Raw genomic sequence first — 18,392 nt, forward strand, 5'->3', positions numbered from 1 at the left:
AAAAAAATAATAGGAAGAAACTTCCCATTTCCTTTTCAGCAACTATAAATACAATTACAACATTATCTCTTAATTAATGATTACAAAAACACTCTTTCTTTTTTCTATTATCCATTTTTCCCTAGCCATCAAAACCACAAATTGTAAGTGCATTTTCTATTTCATAAAAAAAGTCTACAAATCGTTTCTAGTTGAACATAAATGTCATTTTTTTCTCTGATCAAAGCAGTTAATTTAGCCATTTCTGCAAGTTCTATCATCTTCATCAACATTCCTCTGTTGCGAGCTGTTCTACTTTTGAGCATATAATTTCGCTGCAGTTGTCATATACAAAAACAAAGCTCCATGACTTTTTTCTAATTGCTTGTCCATTAATATCAAAAGAAAAGTATCTGGTTTCAGTTGCAATTTAACTTTCAAAATCTTCTGAATTAATGTATGTATACAAAATATTTAGGCTTTTTTACATGATAAACCCACCAAACATGATAAAATGTCCCTTCATGTTGTTCACATTTCCAGCAAAGATTCAAAATACATTTATACATTCTAGACAGTTTCTCTGGTGACAAATACCAATGATATGTCATTTTATAAAAATTCCCTTTAAGTCTAGAACATAATGAAAATTTCAGTCCTTTCAACCATATATTTTTTCATTGGTCCATTTGTAATCTATAGCAAAAAGTTTTAGCTCATGTTATCATTATACATTCCTTCACTTGTTCGTCTTCTATGTCATTTCAGCAACTGTTTATACTTTCTGGCAATAACATGTTTATGTTTTTATCCATTTTAAAACGTACTGTCAATTATACATAAGGAAACCATTGACAAGGTTATCCTTCTATTATCAGACCTTCTCTTGATTTCATTTTACAATCCCTTTGAAAAAAATTCAAGTACATCTCAGTAGGCTAGCCATTTATATTTGTTTATTATTTCTCATCTGTATAATGCTTCTTGCGCTGAAAGTCAAAAAGGTATTTAAAGGTAAAACCTCAGTTTATTCCGTACTCTCAAAATAGCCTGTGTATAACATAACAAATTTTAATCTATATTCACCTTATTTTTATTATACCATAGATAGGCATGCCACCCAAATCTCAAATCGTGATTTTCTAAATTCAGGAATCTTTTATTTCTTAAGAAAACCCAATCTATCACCAAGCTCACATATTTTAGATAAATCCCCATTAATGATTTTTTTGCACTATGAAAATTGATTTCAGCCATTTTATAAAATTTTCCCAAAATTCATATCTTTCAGAACTTTATCAAAAAAATCTTTCAGCTGAAATCATTGTGAACAACTAATAACCATTATTCAGTAACGATATTGATCTGCAATTTCTTACATCAAATTTTGTTCCACTTTAAGTATTAATTGTCTTCCCAAGTCCATGGTATCCCTCCTCCCTGTAGAATATAATTTTTTTACTTTGTAAAAGTTCATCCTCAAACAACTTTTAAAATAAACTCTATATTTAACTGTTTCAGGCATCTTTTCTGGCTTATTCTTTTTAATTGCCTCTAAGACTTTTGTTATCATTGTAGGTCAGTTGTATTTGTTCATTTGTAAATCAGTTGTATTTGTTCATTTGTAGTCCCTGGTAGATTTTGTTCTCCAAGATATCCATCTATTTTCTTCAAGACAATATCACGTCATTTATGTGGATTAAAATAACATTGAAAAAGTGTTTTTTCTGTGAAAACATTGCCCATTAGTATAGTATCTTGCTCTTGTAATTTCATTACCATTTTCTTTTTTCTTTCTCTTTGCTGTTTAAGCCAACTATCTCCCTGGTTTATTTGCAAATTCAAAATGTATTTGCTTTGCATCATTCAATTTTATTTCCATTGCTCTTATTGTTAACATAGATAACAATAATCTGGACATCTGGAAATATCACAATCTAAGGCACATCTGAGTCTTTACTGAGTCTTTTTTATGTAGAATTTTAAAGATAATTAGCAAACATTCCATTCTGGATTATTCTCTTTTCACTAACTGTATGAATTGTATAAAGCATTTTCATCGAAAGTAAAAGTAACAAAAATAAAAGTAGCAGGATAAAAAATAAAGGCCATCATCCTAACCATTGAATACTTTTGTAGGTTCTCTTTTAATTGTTTTTTTGCCAATAAATCTTAAAACAAGTTCAATAAACCAAAGTCTCTCTTGTATTTTTGTAGCCTCAAAAGAAGATTTAACTCATTGCAAGGAATCTTATTTTTGTTGCAAAAGGATATCTTCTCTTCAGCTGAAATTGATTCCTTCTTAAAGTGATTAAGAGAAGGGAGAGCAAAGCAGTAAAGTTTGTAATGGTTTCACTTATAAGTGTAGCTGAATGTCCAGAGGTCCCGAGAACTCAGCTTCTGGATCTAGCTTCTGCAAAAAACTTATCTGAATTTTCAATTTAATCAGAAGGACCTACAGTCTGGAACACAGGTGGTTAATCTATTGATATACTTTTGATCCAGAAAAATAAGAGCCAGCCAAAAATCTCCCATCCGTCTTTTAAAAGCTGCAGCAGCTCTCTGCATTTCAGAGGACACCAGGCTGCCATTCTCCACAAGAAGCAATCATTGATATCTCAAATATGCTTTTTAAAGAGCACAATTCCAAGGTAGTTTTCAAGAAGCTGAAGTGGAGATGTCAAAGTTTAAACAAATCAAGTTTTGCCTTAGACCCATTGGATTGGTCTTCTTATACATCCTCCTATAAGGCAGTGATGGCAAACCTTTTTCTTGTGGTGTGCTGAAAACGTGCCCATGCTGGCACCCACAATGCAATGCGCCCAGGAATGGGATCTGATCAGTATAACTACCGGTTCTGTTGCTCTGCGTCACGCGCGCATGTGTGAGTTGCGTGAGTCGCGCGAGTGCAATTTACGATCTGAGCTGCCTGGACAGCTGAGCAGCGCTGCATGCGGGTGCACAGCAGTTGGAAAAGCTCCTTTTTCCTGTTTTTTCAGCTATGCCATGCAAAGCAGCTGCGGTTGAAAAAGTAGGAAATAAAGGACAGGTAAGAGCCCAGGTGGGCGGATGGGCCAAAACAGCACCAGACACAGAACTGGTTCTGTGTCTGCTGCTCTTCAGAGCTACCAGTTCTGTAGAGCTGGACAGAACCAGTAGAATCCCACCCCTGAATGCACCCCTCCCCCCTGCGCATGTGAACACAACCCCCCGTGCCCCCTTACTTGCACTGTGCATGCGTGCACCTCCCAGCTGATTTTCGGTCCATTTGTGGCCTTTTTCGGCCTCCTAGAGGCTCGAGGGAAGCCTCTGCAGCCTCGGGAGGCTGAAAAATGGGCCTTCTGGAAATACCGGAAGTGCCCATTTTCAGCCTCCAGAGGGCCTCAGGACCCCACGAGAGGCCATTTTCACCTTCCTGGGGGCTTGAGCGAAGCCTTTGCAGCCCTTGGAAGCCGAAAAACGAGCCTGTTTTTCGGCTTCCAAGGGCTGCAAAGGCTTCCCTCAAGTCTCTGGGAGGCCGAAAAAGGCCTCAAATGAGCCAAAAATCAGCTGGGAGGCATGCGCATGCACAGTGCAGATAAGTTTGGCTTAGGCTCGCATGCCCACACAGATGGCTCTGCGTGCCACCTGTGGCACGCGTGCCACAGGTTCACCATCACGGCTATAAGGCGTTTTCATCTGTTGGTCTGTTAAGGTACACCAGCTTACTGTATAAACTGTAAAGCATAGCAACCTTACAATGCAAAATCCTTTATAGCTCCCAGAATAGCAATCGAAATTTAGAAATGTATAGTCCAGGACATCTGGAAAATACCAATTTTAGGAAAGGGGAAGGATATATTGCAAAATGAGAAATCAGAATGACTGGACCAGATTCATCTCATGATGTCTTTTCTATCCATTCTTTCCCAATTTTTCCCTTCTTTTATTGCTTTCCCCTCTTCCATCAATTTCACAATGGTGGTCAGAGGTATACTGCGTGCTTCTAATAGGCATACTACAACATTCATTCATTCATTCATTCATTCATTTATATGCCGTCCACCTCGTAGTTCCAGATTACTCTGAGCGGCTTACAATGGGGGCTTACAACATCCCCCCTTTTGCTGACCATTCCTACTGAGACAACTAATGGAACAATAAAGGTATGTGGCATGTCAACAAGGGGCACCTGAGAACTTCTCACCCAGAGTGCCAAATACCCTTCCTTGTTGCTTGCTTCCAAATCACACAACGTGTCTCATTGTAACTTCAATTTAAATTGCATAAATTAGAGTGTGATGGTAGTAATTTCTTCCCACTGTACTTCACTGCCAATGAGTTAAATTTCAAAAGGTTTGTCTGATCAGATATGAGTCCAGACTAGAGGCTTCAGAAAATGAACTATGTGTCAATTCAATAAAATCATTTATTCTGCACTTTGAAGGGTGAGAGAAGCTCATATATATTTTACAGTCTTCCTTTTCCCCCGTGAAGTAAGAGAACTCCCTTCATTTGGACTCAGTTGTGGGTTATCTTCCTTTCACTTACTGTGGATAAAAGTAGGAGGGAAAAACAAGGACACCATTCAAATCAAACTTGTACACAAAACTTCCTCTGTTGCTTTAAGTTTGAACTCCCTGGATTTCCAAATGTAGATCTATGTGGTGTGTGTTTGAAAACCATATTAACTTCCTTTGCCAAGCTATGTTTACAGTCTGAGACAGCATGAAATATATCTGTTTAATGAAAAAAAAATCTGGTGGGAAAAGAAGGCTGGTAACAGAAGATTACATTGGTGCAGCTGGGAATTAATGGATCTTCATGTTAACTTTTCATCTCCTTTGATCAGAAACAGCTGTTAAATAGCCCTGCAGAAAATCCAGTGAACAGTAGAGGGTATTCTGTATCACCAAAGTTTGTGCAAAAGCGTCCTGCACATATTACAACATATCAAAGATCTGAATTTTGGTTTTTTAGAGACAGGAAGGAGGTAATAGCAAAAAATGACTGTCAACCTTGGAAATACTATCTGTGCAATGCACTTCTTTACCACATATACATGATGTTCACTTTTCTTTACCAAATGCTCTCATTTTTTAATATATTGTCTTTGGAAACAAGCAAACAATTTTGGACACCCATATGAAATCAGCTTTTAATATGCAAGTTGATAAAAAAGGATGACTAGGGAGAAAGTTAGAATGATGGTGGCTGCAATCACTAGGCATGTTGGTATTCACCTCAGTTTTTAATCTCTTCTGGTTTAGCTATAATTAAACTGTAGCTTTTATACATTAGTGGGATTCAATTTTTTTTACTGCCAGTTCTGTGGGTGTGGCTTGGTGGGCATGGCAGGGGAAGGATACTGTAAAATCTCCAGTCAGAGGTGGTATTTGCCGGCTCTCCGAACTACGCAAAATTTCCTCTACCGGTTCTCCAGAACTGGTCAGAACCTGCTGAATACCACCTCTGCTTTTATACCATCGCATGTATGCATGTATCTGGGAACTGCCATGGCTCAATAGTAGAAAACAAGCTCTGCACAGACAGTGTACAAAAGCTACCCAGTTTACAAAGCTACCAACGACTGAAGAAATGACAAATGCTTAAGGAGAAGAAACAGAAAGCAGACAAGGTTCCATTGTGAAAGTTCAAATGGATTATTTACTGATTTCCTTCAGTGATGTATTGTCTATACTGACAGGTTATAACCCACTGTGGAAATCCATTTCAAACAATGGCACAGGATTCAATGGCTCTTTTCTTGATACACCAGAATATTTTAGTGCATTGTATTACCAATTTACCGTGTTTCTCATATAATAAGGCCGGGTCTTATTTTTTTTTGAGCCCCGAAAAAATGGCTAGGCCATCTTTTCGGGGTGACTTAATTCCCCACCCTTGCATCTTCGGGCGGGCGGGTGGGCAGCGATGGCTTGGATGTTGACTTCGGCGTTGGTGGGGCACTTCATATTGGGGTCAACGCAGGCAGCACCATATCCGGGTGTGCAACAAAGTACTTCCTAATGGCAAGCCCCACCACCATTCCCCCATTTTGCATGTTTTAATATAGGCCTTAATTTGGGGGAGGGGCTTAATTTCATTTCATGCCTATAAAACATGCTGGGACTTCCTATTGGGGGAGGCCGTATTGTTGGAGAAACAGGGTAGATTGCCTGCCCTTTCTCTTCTGACCGGGGATTAGTTGGTGTATGCTATAATATACAGATGAATAGTAAAAAATAGTGTGTAGGTGATCTCTAGAAGGATGATGGTCTCACCATTCTTGTATAAGGTAAATTCCCCTCGCACATATGTGCCAGTCATTTCCGACTCTAGGGGGCGGTGCTCATCTCCATTACAAAGCCAAAGAGCCAGTGCTGTCCGAAGACGTCTCCATGGTCATGTGGCCGGCATAACTAAACACAGAAGGTGGATAGAACTCTGTTTCCTTCCCACCAAAGTGGTCCCTATGTTTCTACTTGCATTTTTACATGCTTTCGAACTGCTTGGTTGGCAGAAGCTGGGATAAGTAACAGGAGCTCAATCCGTTACATGGTGCTAGGGATTTGAACCGCCAAATTGCCAACCTTTCTGATCAACAAGTCAGCGTCTTAGCCACTGAGCTACTTGTATAGAGCCCTATTATCTCAGATTAAATCTGAGAGATGTATGCAGCCTGACCCTAGAAGCAAATAATAAGATACAGCACAATTTTATTTTTTGTTTGTTTGTTTATATTTATATTTCACTGTCTTATCTCCCTCAAAGGACAATGTTTTGAGTCCTTGCAAATAATGTGATCTCATAGGGAAATCCATAATTCTTCAAAGCAAGAAATTTTTAAAAACCATTAATATAATACATTTCTCAATTGTTTTACAGGCACCTATAGAAATGACTACCCAACCTGTAATCAAAGCTGAACCTAGAGAAGTGAACCAATTTTTAAATGTGCCAACAGGTGAGAAAACTGGATAACTCAATGAGCTTTCAATGCTATCCAACCTTATATCTGTTATTATTTTATAACTATCTTGCCTTTATGATATTAGGGTAAACTTCTGGAAATAATAATAATAATAATAATAATAATAATAATAATAATAATAATAATAATAATAATAATAATAATAATATAACCACATTCTGCTATAATACGTTTAACACCATCAGACAGGCTTATCCCAGGTCTTAGGAAGGACTGAATTGGTGGAGGGGGAAATGCCAAATTCAGTCTAAACATCTGGCTGACTGTGGAATACCATAGTGGATTTGCCAAATCCACAAATGCCAAATCCAGTGTAAACATTTGGCTGACTGTACTACCAACCATAAAAATAATGAATTAAATATGCAAGCTACCCAACTCTCAACATCTCTGGGTGACTTACAACAATCAAACGACATAAAATTAGAATAAAATCAATCAAAGCTTATAAATGATTAAAATCAATCTTTGGGAGAGAGTTGGGTAGCATGTAAATTTACTGCATTATTTTAATCAAATATTGATATGGATGAAATTGATCAATTTGATCCATAGATCTGTGATAAAAGATGGCAACTGTTGCAAACCAGATGATATGATATGAAGCCTCACTCTCCCTTGTCAAAAGCCTGAGTGAAGAATCAGATCTTCATGGCACTTCTGAAAAAAAGGCAGATACTATGGGAGAAAAGCAGTCCCTAAGCCATGCATGGCTTTATAGGAAGCAACTAGCACCAACACCTATCTTTTTGAAAAAAGGCTACTACTAGGGTGTGATGGGCATTGTGAGTATGTGGCATTGTGAAGATTTACCTCTTATAGTAGTTCCCCGTATTTCTAGAAAATAAAATGCAGATCAATACAACAGCATCTATCAAAATTTACAAACATATCTATTAAGCCTTAATGTAATTAAATTAGAATTTCTAATTTAAATAGGAGCATGTATCTGCCCTGTCATTTTAAATAGTTAATTGAGAGAATGCAAGAACAATTCTTAAGAGAATTGACTTTCATAACAATTTGATTGGGGTAATTTCCATTTTCTGGATATAATTTTAAAGTGCAAACTATGTATTTTAACCATATTCTTTCCCTTCAGCAATATTATGTCTGGCCTAAGTCTGTGAAATGCAAACCTTAAGGATCAGCAGTGTTGGAAAGCTGCCTTCACCTTCTCCTCCTCCTCTTCCTCCTCCTCCTCTTCCTTCTCCTCTTTTACTGCTTTGGGTATCGAGGGACACAAAGTTTTGGCTCGTGCTCTTCCAGAAGCCTTGATCATTGTTAATTAATGTTGCTTAGTGGGTCTTTGATGGTGTCTCTCCATCTTCTTCTGGACCTGCCTCATGTTCTTTGACTTTCTCCTCCTGTTCTATATTCTTTGTATGGAAAGTTGGCTCCAAATTGTCAAATTGCCAGCCTTTCTGGAGTGAGAATTAGTAGATTGTTGTTGTTGTTTTTTTAATAAGTCAATATTTCCTGCAATTTTGAAATGTTAGAGTTTTCCTTGGGTCTACCAGAAGTCCATCCATCATCTCTTTAGTAGGCAAAGGGATGGGGAAATCTGTAGTAATTAGACATTGAAATGTCTTTCCTTAAATGAGAATTTTCCCATCACTACAATAGCTGAGAACCTTACAAAAACCATAATCACTTCGTTAAGTTTTAAGACCGAGATATAAATGAAGTCAGTAAAAGCTTGCCCAGTTTCAGTAGTCTTATTTGAAATCCAGCCCACATTTCTTTGGCTTTTTTGGGTTAGATATTGGCTGCATGTCATTGGAAGGATAATAACGAACGTTGCCAGTTTTTAATGTGCCTGGTAAAAAGATCTTAGCTTTATTTCCAGAAAGATAACAATATCAAGAATTCTGCTTGGCAGTAACTAACACTGCACATAGGGACCTGTTTAGCCAAATGAACACATTTATTTATTTACTTTAAAAATGTAACGTCCTTCTCGGGTACTGGAAATTCATATGCAAATAAGCAAACAATAATTTACATAAAATATTAGGCTCTCTGAAATGTTTGGCTCACAATGTATCCCAACAGACCTGGCTTTTTAAATATAATGTAAGCATTAGCAAGAGCACTGTCTTCTATCAGCGGGAAAGTTAGTGGATTCGTGGGAGAACCAGCAGTTAACGAATCCACGTTCTGGCAAATGATATAGTAGAACTTGTTCCAAAAGACTTGTGAGACAACTCCCATGACTGGAATCTAGCAACTGAAGGATGTAACTTATTCAGAATAGAATAGATGCAACAGTGGAAATGTTTTGGCTGTACACCTTCAAGAAAGTGCACTAGGTAACTCTGTGGAGACAACGTGGATATGTAGATGACAGAAAAGAAGGAGGGCAGGGCCATACAAGATTGCCATCAATATCTATCACATACTATTGAACCTAGAACAGGGTGTGTTGATCATGCTTTGCTGAAAGAAACTGTAGATATCTCATGAATGCAAGAATTGATAACCCCATTGGTGTTGTCTATTGTGAGGTAAATTCTACTTAAACTTTGGATTCTCTAATTCCTGATATGCCTCTGGGACAATTTCCTCTTTTAGAAGATAGAGGAAGAAATAAGGAAATCAGCTTCATTTCACTGATTTTATCTTAGCCATAATCAAAGCTCAATAAATGAAATCAAAGAAGTACTTGGGAAAGCTGTAACAGTATTGGTTGAGGGCAACTGTGGGGCTGAAGATAAAAAAAAAAGTTGAAGATGGTAGGTGTAATCATGTAATTGAAACCCTGTTCTCTTTTTGTGCATATGTGACATAGCCAAAACACATGTTCAAAAGGGGTAGGATGCCAAATGTATGTTTGTGCCTGCCAACTTGATTTATTTTAGCCCTTCCCTATGGATACCCATTAAGTACTGCCAATGAACAGCCCCAAAAGTCCCTTAGACCCTGTCCCTGAGTATATTTAGTACCAAGATCTCGATACATCTTAGACCCGGAGGCAAGTTTTTATTTTTATTTGTTTATTTCCTTTTCACATTTCTGTACTGCCCATCTCTCTCAAAGTTTCTACTTGTCCTGGAGTATTAGTTAGGCAGTTGAAGTAGGCCTTTTTTTACATAAAACCAAAACAAGAAAATAAAGCCCATTGATAAGTAAGGATGGTCAGATGTTAAGAAATGGTGAAGAGAAGGTGGATCTTCTGTTTTATTTCTGTCATTTCCAAGAAAGAATATTGCCTCTCACACATGAAAGCTCAGATTGCGGTTCACACAAGTTGGAACTGGTTAGATTTATAGCCTTCTTTCACCAAATAACCTTTTTCTGCTATTATCTGTGACCCAACCTTCTGTCTGTTGTTAACCCGTTTTCTATATTTTTCTGACTTAGATGACTTGGTGCAGATGCCACCAACACCTCCCAGCAGCCATGGCAGTGACAGTGATGGATCTCAGAGCCCAAGATCCCTCCCTCCCTCCAGCCCAGTCCGTCCCACTGCTCGGTCTTCTACAGCAATTTCTTCTTCTCCACTCCTCACAGCACCACATGTAAGAAGAGAGTTAAGCTTAACTGCCATGCCAGCTTGCCCCATTATCCAGCTATCATTTTAGGAGGACAGGAATTGAAACTGTTGCTCTATATCAGGGGTGTCAAACTCGATTTCATGGAAGGCCGCATCAGGATTGTATTTTACCTTGAGGGCCAGAGTGGGCGTGGCCAGAGGGTGTGGTCGCTCGACATCACCCTGTCAGGGGTGCCTGTTGGCCCGAGCCCTCCTGAGAAAACGGCTCCTGCCCCCGCGCTCCCCCGGCACCGCCCCCCCCTTGCCACTGAAACAGAGCTCAAAGGGCTGCCCCCACCCAGCCCCCCCGGTCTGTTTTTGCTGGCAAACTAGCACAGGCCCGTCTTCAGCGTCAGGGTGGCCCTGAGCCAGATCAACACCCCCCGGCCCGGGGTTTGACACCCCCTCTCCACCTCAACCTCTGGATGCATTTTTCTGCTCTGCATTCAAAGTATGGTTTTCCTGTTACCACAATTGCTGCTATCCGATTGTTTGTTATCCTTTGCTTTTTTCGAGGCCAACACCACACATTGGCTTCACAGAATCAGTACTGACCCTTCAACTGATTCCAACTCCTGTAATTTATTCATAGTTCTGGAATAGTCTAAAAAGCATTACCATTTTTCTTTTTCTTAGCTATCTAATTTTTCAGTTGGCTGTCTTTTTTTAACTGTGGTGGACATCCTTTTTCCAAAACAATGAAATGGTGCACCAGTAGTACTTTTCTTACTTATTAGTAAGAAAAAACACCCAGTGGAAAAGTCAGTAGCTGAGGAAAAGAGAAGGAGTATTTCCCTGCCATTTTGAGCCAGCAATATTCTACTTGTTAAACATAATAGCTCCAGAAGATATGTGAGAATTACATGACAAAGGGAGGGTTTTTTTAAATTCTAAACTTAGTTTTTGGATGGATGGATGCTTTACCATAGAATGTATGAATTTAATACATAACACACATAAACACATATAGTAGTGTCTACTGGGGGTTCAAATCAGCAAGTTGATGACTCTTATGATGCAAGCCCCAGCTTTCTTGTGATGTCCCATCCACTATTTGCTATTTTGATCCCCCTGCCCCCAGATTCCTATAAACACGTGATATTCAGTGTGACACACGTACAGGAAAAAAAATGATTGGCAATCACCTTACTGGAACAGAAAGTTAGGACAGAAAAGCCAGAGACGTGGTGGTCTGGATAGAACACTTGACAAGATTAAGAATCTCCTTGTTCAAAGCATAAGATTCACAGTGGATTGTAGAATCTAGAAGAAGGGTAAAAGGTGAAAACATTTCATATATTCACACATTGGCAGAACCATAATTTGCTACTAATTAAGAGTATTTCAGAAATGAGAAAGATAAAAATAGTGCCATCTTGAGGCATTTATCAGGCTGTGATATGTTTTAAAGCAAAGCTTCTTCAGAGATTTAGAATCGATTGTCATCAAAATGCTAATTATACTTGGCTTTGTCTTTCTTTTTCCAACTCAGCTTAGAGAATTCATGTTTTTGGATGGGTACTTAAGATCAGTAAGATCAGTAATATAGAAAAAAAAAGACACTTGAGCTTAATTCGGATTAAATGAAGGCTGAGAAAACACTGACCATGATACCCTCTTCTGTAGTTCCAATCCTAGTTTTTCACTCATCAATCTCCATGCCTGCTTTCCCCCCCTCCTAGTTTTCCCCTTTCTGCTATTTTCCATCTATCCGTCTGGACAGTAACATTGGTGCTAGTCCATTGCAGAACAAGGCTAAAGTTACATCTATTTCCTTCGTGTTTTCAGAAGGCATCTACAGGAGGGAAGAGAGGGTAAGGGATAGGATGGAACCATACAAATTTGCAGTGCCAGAGGCTGGGCAATATTTCTGGGTTAAAGTCTCTAGCCCTGCTCTAGGAGCTTCACTGGAAGCACTCATGATCTATTGGGCCCCCTGAATCTTTGTTAAGCATTTAATCTATTTTAAATTAGGTTATCCAATTTGGGAGTGTCCTGGAAACGATTGTCTTTATTGTGTGTCAAATAGCTATGGCCAAGTATGCTTTTGCCCTTGTTTCATCTGCTCAATCAACTGCATAGATTTTTTTTAAAAAGGTGAACCTGACCATCTTCCTGCATAACCTTAAGTTTTGTTGAGGCTAGGTGGCTCCAGAATATATTTTGTATAAAAGCTCATAAGAAAACTTCACCTGAAATGGTGACTTGAAATTCTAACTACAACCGGATTTTTGGAAATGGTGCTCATAGACATTTGAATGGTTTTAAATCAGTACTTCAACCCTTATCTTTAAAGGCTTAGGACTAAAATAACCTTCTTTCACATAATCCCAACATGCAAACAAAATGAATTGAGGAAGCCCTTCCAAGTCAGGATTCATGGAACCACATCATTAGGGTGTCTATGCCGAAAAGCTCTCTGGCCCAGAAGACCCACCTGATCTCTCCTTGCAAGCTATAATATTTCTTAAAATGTTGTTATGTTAATGCTATATTGTTTTAGAAATTCTTTAAATATTGTTGTATTTGAATATACAAGAATTTCCTTCCCCCTTCCCTTTTCTTTCTCATTCCTTGATAGCCCTTGTGCTCAAGCTTACAGTGTAGGACTTTGACAATGCATTATTTGCACAGAAAAACTGGGGTAAGATTATAATGTATATCTTGGAAAAATGGTTTGCTCTTGCTCTTGTTCCCAGAAACTACAAGGGACTTCAGGGCCCCTGCTCCTAACTGAGGAGGAAAAGCGCACCCTGATTGCTGAGGGCTATCCCATCCCAACCAAGCTTCCTTTGACTAAAGCAGAAGAGAAAGCACTGAAGAGAGTAAGGCGAAAGATCAAGAACAAGGTATGTTATTCCAACTGTATAAGACTGGTAAAGAGCAGTGCTAAAGAGGCAGGGGTGAGGTATATATAAATATAGATAGCAATAGCACTTAGACTTATATACTGCTTCACAGTGCTTTACAGCTAAGCGGTTTATTACCTAGTCAGCCTATTGCCCCCAATAATCTGGGTCCTCATTTTACCCACCTCGAAAAGATGGAAAGGCTGAGTCAACCTTGAGCCTGGTGAGATTCGAACTGCCAACTTGCAGGTAACCGGCAGTCAGCAGATATAGCCTGCAGTACTGCACTCTAACCACTGCGCCACCGAGGCTCATAGATGCAGGTATTACCTGGATTTCTATTCACCCAATAATATTTAATCATGCAAAGATAGACCTTTTCAAAGCCATTTTTAGGAAGGAATCAAGAATTCTGAAGGAGTAATTTTTCAAATTCCAACATAAATTGACTTTTGATCATCTGTCTGCTGGCCTGCCAGTTTGCCACCTTGCCTATCTATTTCTCTGTTCCATGTCATCAATGTGCAAACTGCTTGCAGAAAATATATCCCTGAGGAGATTTCAATCTAAAATTCAACATAGGGGAAGCTAAAATAAATGGAGACCAGAGAAACAATAAAGTAACTAACAGGGACTTAGTAGTGAAAAATCTTTTTTTTTTTTTTTTTTTTGGTAACTTCTTCCATATTTCTTTTTTTTTTTTAAATAAAATTTTATTTGAGTTTTCACAAAACAAAATAAAACATCTTTTTTTTTTTTTAGCAAACAGCATGGTTCCAGGTTTTCACATCTCCATACAGACACAATTTCAGTTACATATTCATCTTTTATATTTAATTTCATATCTTACCACTACTTTGTGTATTCTCTATTAATTTTTCTCAAATACTTCCCTCAGGTTTATTTTATAGCTTTCCCATTCATTTCTTAGCCTATTTCATTTCCCTTTAAAAATGTTCATATCTTCATAATAATTATACTTATACTTTTATTTGTCCTGTTTACAATTTCATCACATATTTTTATTTCATCATTTCCAAAAAAATTCCTCCTCATTTCAAACATTACAAAACAAGGTTTCCCCTGTAATTGCCAATTAGAGTGTGCCACCCTTATAGCTTATAATTAATTCAATTTCAAATCCCATTAAACATTAAACATTTAAATTGTCCCCTTAAACAATTATGGCAATCATCTCCTAATATGTTATCATCTCCTTATATATTATGTTATATATATTATGTTACATAATATGTTACATCTCCTTATATATTATGTTACATAACATATATACTTTTCAGTCAGATTCTGCGTGGTAGTAGTGAAAAATCTTAACATTACTATAAAGTACTGGTGTCAAACTCATCACATCACATTGCCATCATGTGACTTTTGTGGCATTTTTCCCATTCGCGGTGCTGGAGTGGGCATGGCCTACACATAAAGCATCCAGCCCGTGGGCCATCAGTTTGTCACCCCTGTTATAAAGTAAGTATATACATGTCCAGATAAGGCTTGATACCACTGTATCAAGAAGTATTTATATCATATTACTCTCTTATTTCACATTCATAATGTATAACATTTAAATTTAGTTCCATCAGCTGGTTGCCCAATAAGTATTTTTTACCCAAATGAATTTAGAAGCAAATGTCTACAATACTGATTCTGAATCAGGGTGAATCTGCAAAGTTGAATGTTCCATTTCACTATGCTGCATAGCAGTATGAACTATTAAAAATATTTTTAAAAATCTAGCTAACATTTAATTTGTTCCTGCAATCTGCAAAAACAAAACACAATTTTGAAAAGAAAATGTATTGCTGAAAATAGTGTACTGATGCAATAAAAAGGTAAAGATTCTTCTGTCAAATAACTGGACCCATACATTTAATTTTCTTACCAACAATGTGGGAGTAGTTTTCCATTGTCTTCATTTAGAATATTTCAGTTTCCCAACTCTTGAACCATTATTAGTAATATTTAAATTTGGGAAAGGTTGTCTGGAAAACCTGCAAATATTGCAAAAAAACTTTTATCGAACTGCAATTGTGGTCAGTAACTCAGACAATAAACTGGTTAGGATTTTTACTGATTCACACATCCATAATTGTGGGTTCCTTCCTAAATGTGAGTTTTCATGAACCAACAGCTTGTGTTAGTCACTTTCTATGAAACAAACATAGTCTCCAATATAAGGTACAGTCCATCTGGCAAGAATGATTCAGCTTCTTTTAGCAATTCTGATCCACCGAGAAGTTAAGCCTCAGTCATTTGTCTGCAGGCTGATTTGGATTCTGAATATAACATAGACTTGATTCATCAATATGTGTTTAAAATGAAGTCCTGGCATAACCTCAGAAGACAACGTGCTGTACTAATATTGTGGGAACTTTATGAGATGTCTCTAAGGCAAAATATTGTACAGTATTAGATATCCTAGAGTGGTCTTGCCGAACTACAGATGTGTTGGACTACAACTTATGTCACCCAAGATAGATCTGTGTAGAGATTATGAGAAATCTATATATTGGATCGGGCAATATAGCCTGAGAGCAAATGTTTAGAAGTAAAGAGTCAATCCTTTCATAGAATAATGCATTAAGAAGACGGTTCAAATTTGGAGAAATTTAATGTGAGTTTACAATCCAACTTAATCTATAACATATGCATACACTGAGCAAACTATTGGTCTCTCGGTCACACTATTGTCTATTCAGTCTGGCAGTAACTTTCCAATTCTTCCTTAGTACCGTTATTTGAAAGAATCTTTAAAATAAAGATGCCAGGAACTTTTATTTTTGCATATAATGTAAAAGTATAAATGTAAAATAAAAACATATGCTCAGCTCAACTATAAGCATACAAGAAGAGTCATGTGAGTTCAGACTTAAAATCGCTTAACCAGAGGCTAATGGTCACCAGTACAAGAATGCAACAGCAAGAATGCTATGGAGAGGCATACCATCTCTATTACAGAAAATAATACTGTGTGCAGCTATAACAGATACAAGCTGCAGCTAGCTGTTAAAATTTCATGTGTAGGGAAATTTTCCTGACAGTAAACTCTGTGCAACAGAAGTCCACTAAGGAAATTGTGGGTGGTCCATATCTTAGAAGTATCTTAGAAGTATTTAAGAAGAGACCAAACAAACAACTTCATGGATTAATTGATTCTCCTGAACCCTACAGAGGGTTGGACTAGATCAGGGATGTCAAACTCAAAGCCCGAAGCTGCATTTGGCCTGAAGTGTGCAAAGGACTGGCCCACGGCGCCTCTGCTAGCAAAAATGGAGCTCAGGGGACCACACTCCCCCCCCGCACCTATTTTGGCCATGAGGGCCTCCTGCCAGTGCAAACGGGGCTTGAGGGACGGACCCTCCAGGCTATGTTTTTGCTGGCAGAGGACTAGCAAAATAAACTAAAAACAAAACAAAAGGAGAAATGTTTCCCCTTTTGCATTTGAGCATGCAGGAAAGCAACAGGAAAGGAGAAAGAGAAAGAGGAAAGACAAAGAAAAAGAAGGGAAGATGGGAAGAGAGCAAGGAAGAAAAATAAGGAAAGAGAGGAAGAAAGGAGAATGAAGAGTGAAGGAAAAAGAAGAAAAGGAGGGAGGGAGGGAGGAAGGAAGGGAAGGAAGGAAGGAAGGAAGGAAGGAAGGAAGGAAGGAAGGAAGGAAGTTATAATGAGAGTGAGGGAGGGTCTTGGGGAAATCCTGCCTTAGCACTTGGCCACCCCAGGTGCCCCCGACATGAGTCCCATGTCACACCCACCATGGCCACACCCCCTGGCCACACCCCATGTCCTCCCACCAGCCCTCTGAGGTCAAACACAACCCTGATGTGGCCCTCAATGAAATCATGTTTGACACCCCTGGACTAGGTGATCCTTATAATCCCATCCAACTCTACGATTCTATAATTCTGTTACTCCATTTAGCTCACTTTGTATTGATTGAATGCAAGTCTACAAGATCTTTAAATGTATTTTTTAAAGGATAAATTAACACTGGGATTGAACCTAGAAGTTTATGCATGCAATATATATATAATAGACTGTCTGCCAATTGTGACAATTTATAGGTGATCAGCAAAAGAATATAAAAGTCTGTTGTTACTTCATGGACGGACTTGGTCTTGTCATTAGACAAAGTCAGGCATAGGAGGAGCCAAAGTCTGAGCCATAGGTATATTGCAATCTGTTATATATCTCCAAATTGTCATTGGTATTCTCAGAGATGCTAGACTCTAGTGGTTCCCAAACTTTTTCAGTCCACTACCATCTTGGTGCTACAAACTCATCCTTGGTGCCCCCCACCCAGGGGTGGGATTCAAATTTCTGTGGGCATGGCCTAATTTGAGGGTGTGGCTTGCTGGTCACGTGATTGGGTGGTTGTGGTTGCTGGTCATGTGACTAGGTGGGCGTGGCCAGGTGACTGGCAAACCAAATACAATGGTCCTTACTTAATGCCCAGTTGTTTAGCAAGTGTTCTAATTTATGACTGGCCTCCCCACAGCTACGTGACCTGTTTTTGGAGTTTTGACAGTTTTAGATCAAGGGTCTAAATCCCACCTCTGCCTGTGTGTGAGAGAGAGAGGGAGAGAGAGAGGTTGGATCAGATCTCTCTCTCTCTCTCTCCCACCAACGCCAGAAAGCCACTGTCAGTCAAAATTCATATTAGTGGTCTCCAGGATTTAAAATTATGAGTTTGGCGACCCCTGATCTAAAGGGGTGAGCCTGAGAGAGGGAAAGAGAGGAGAAAAGAAAGAGAGAGAGGAAGAGAGGAAGAAAGGAAAGATAAAACAGAAAGAAAGAAAAAGGGACAGACAAAGACGGGGAAATGGAAGGAAGGGACAGAAAGAAAAAGAAATAAAGAAGGAGGGAGAGAGGGAGGAGAAAGATAATGAGATATCTATTCTAGTCCAATCACCTGCTCCAGCAGGGTTAGAAGGGAACGTGTGTGTGTGTGTGTGTGTTCTCCTTGTAATTTACCAGTACATTTTGGTTTTGCCTTCTTCAGAATTGGCACTGTAATACATTGGGGAAAATAACTTTT

General features: G+C 38.5%; 1 protein-coding gene across 3 annotated transcripts in view; it reads left to right on the top strand.

Moving 5' to 3' along the window:
* Nucleotides 1-18,392, top strand: part of CREB3L1 (cAMP responsive element binding protein 3 like 1) — a 95,907-nt gene that overhangs the window by 53,689 nt on the left and 23,826 nt on the right. For all 3 annotated transcript variants that reach the window (XM_026671262.2, XM_087951303.1, XM_087951304.1), the window contains 3 exons: nt 6,847-6,925; nt 10,316-10,473; nt 13,187-13,336. In XM_026671262.2, coding sequence (XP_026527047.2) covers nt 6,847-6,925; nt 10,316-10,473; nt 13,187-13,336 — 387 coding nt within the window. The remainder of the gene's footprint in view (nt 1-6,846; nt 6,926-10,315; nt 10,474-13,186; nt 13,337-18,392) is intronic.

This window comes from Notechis scutatus, chromosome 1 (genome assembly GCF_049901735.1).
Source record: "Notechis scutatus isolate UNSWTSFEM ecotype Mainland chromosome 1, rNotScu1.2, whole genome shotgun sequence".
Lineage (NCBI taxonomy): Eukaryota > Metazoa > Chordata > Lepidosauria > Squamata > Elapidae > Notechis > Notechis scutatus.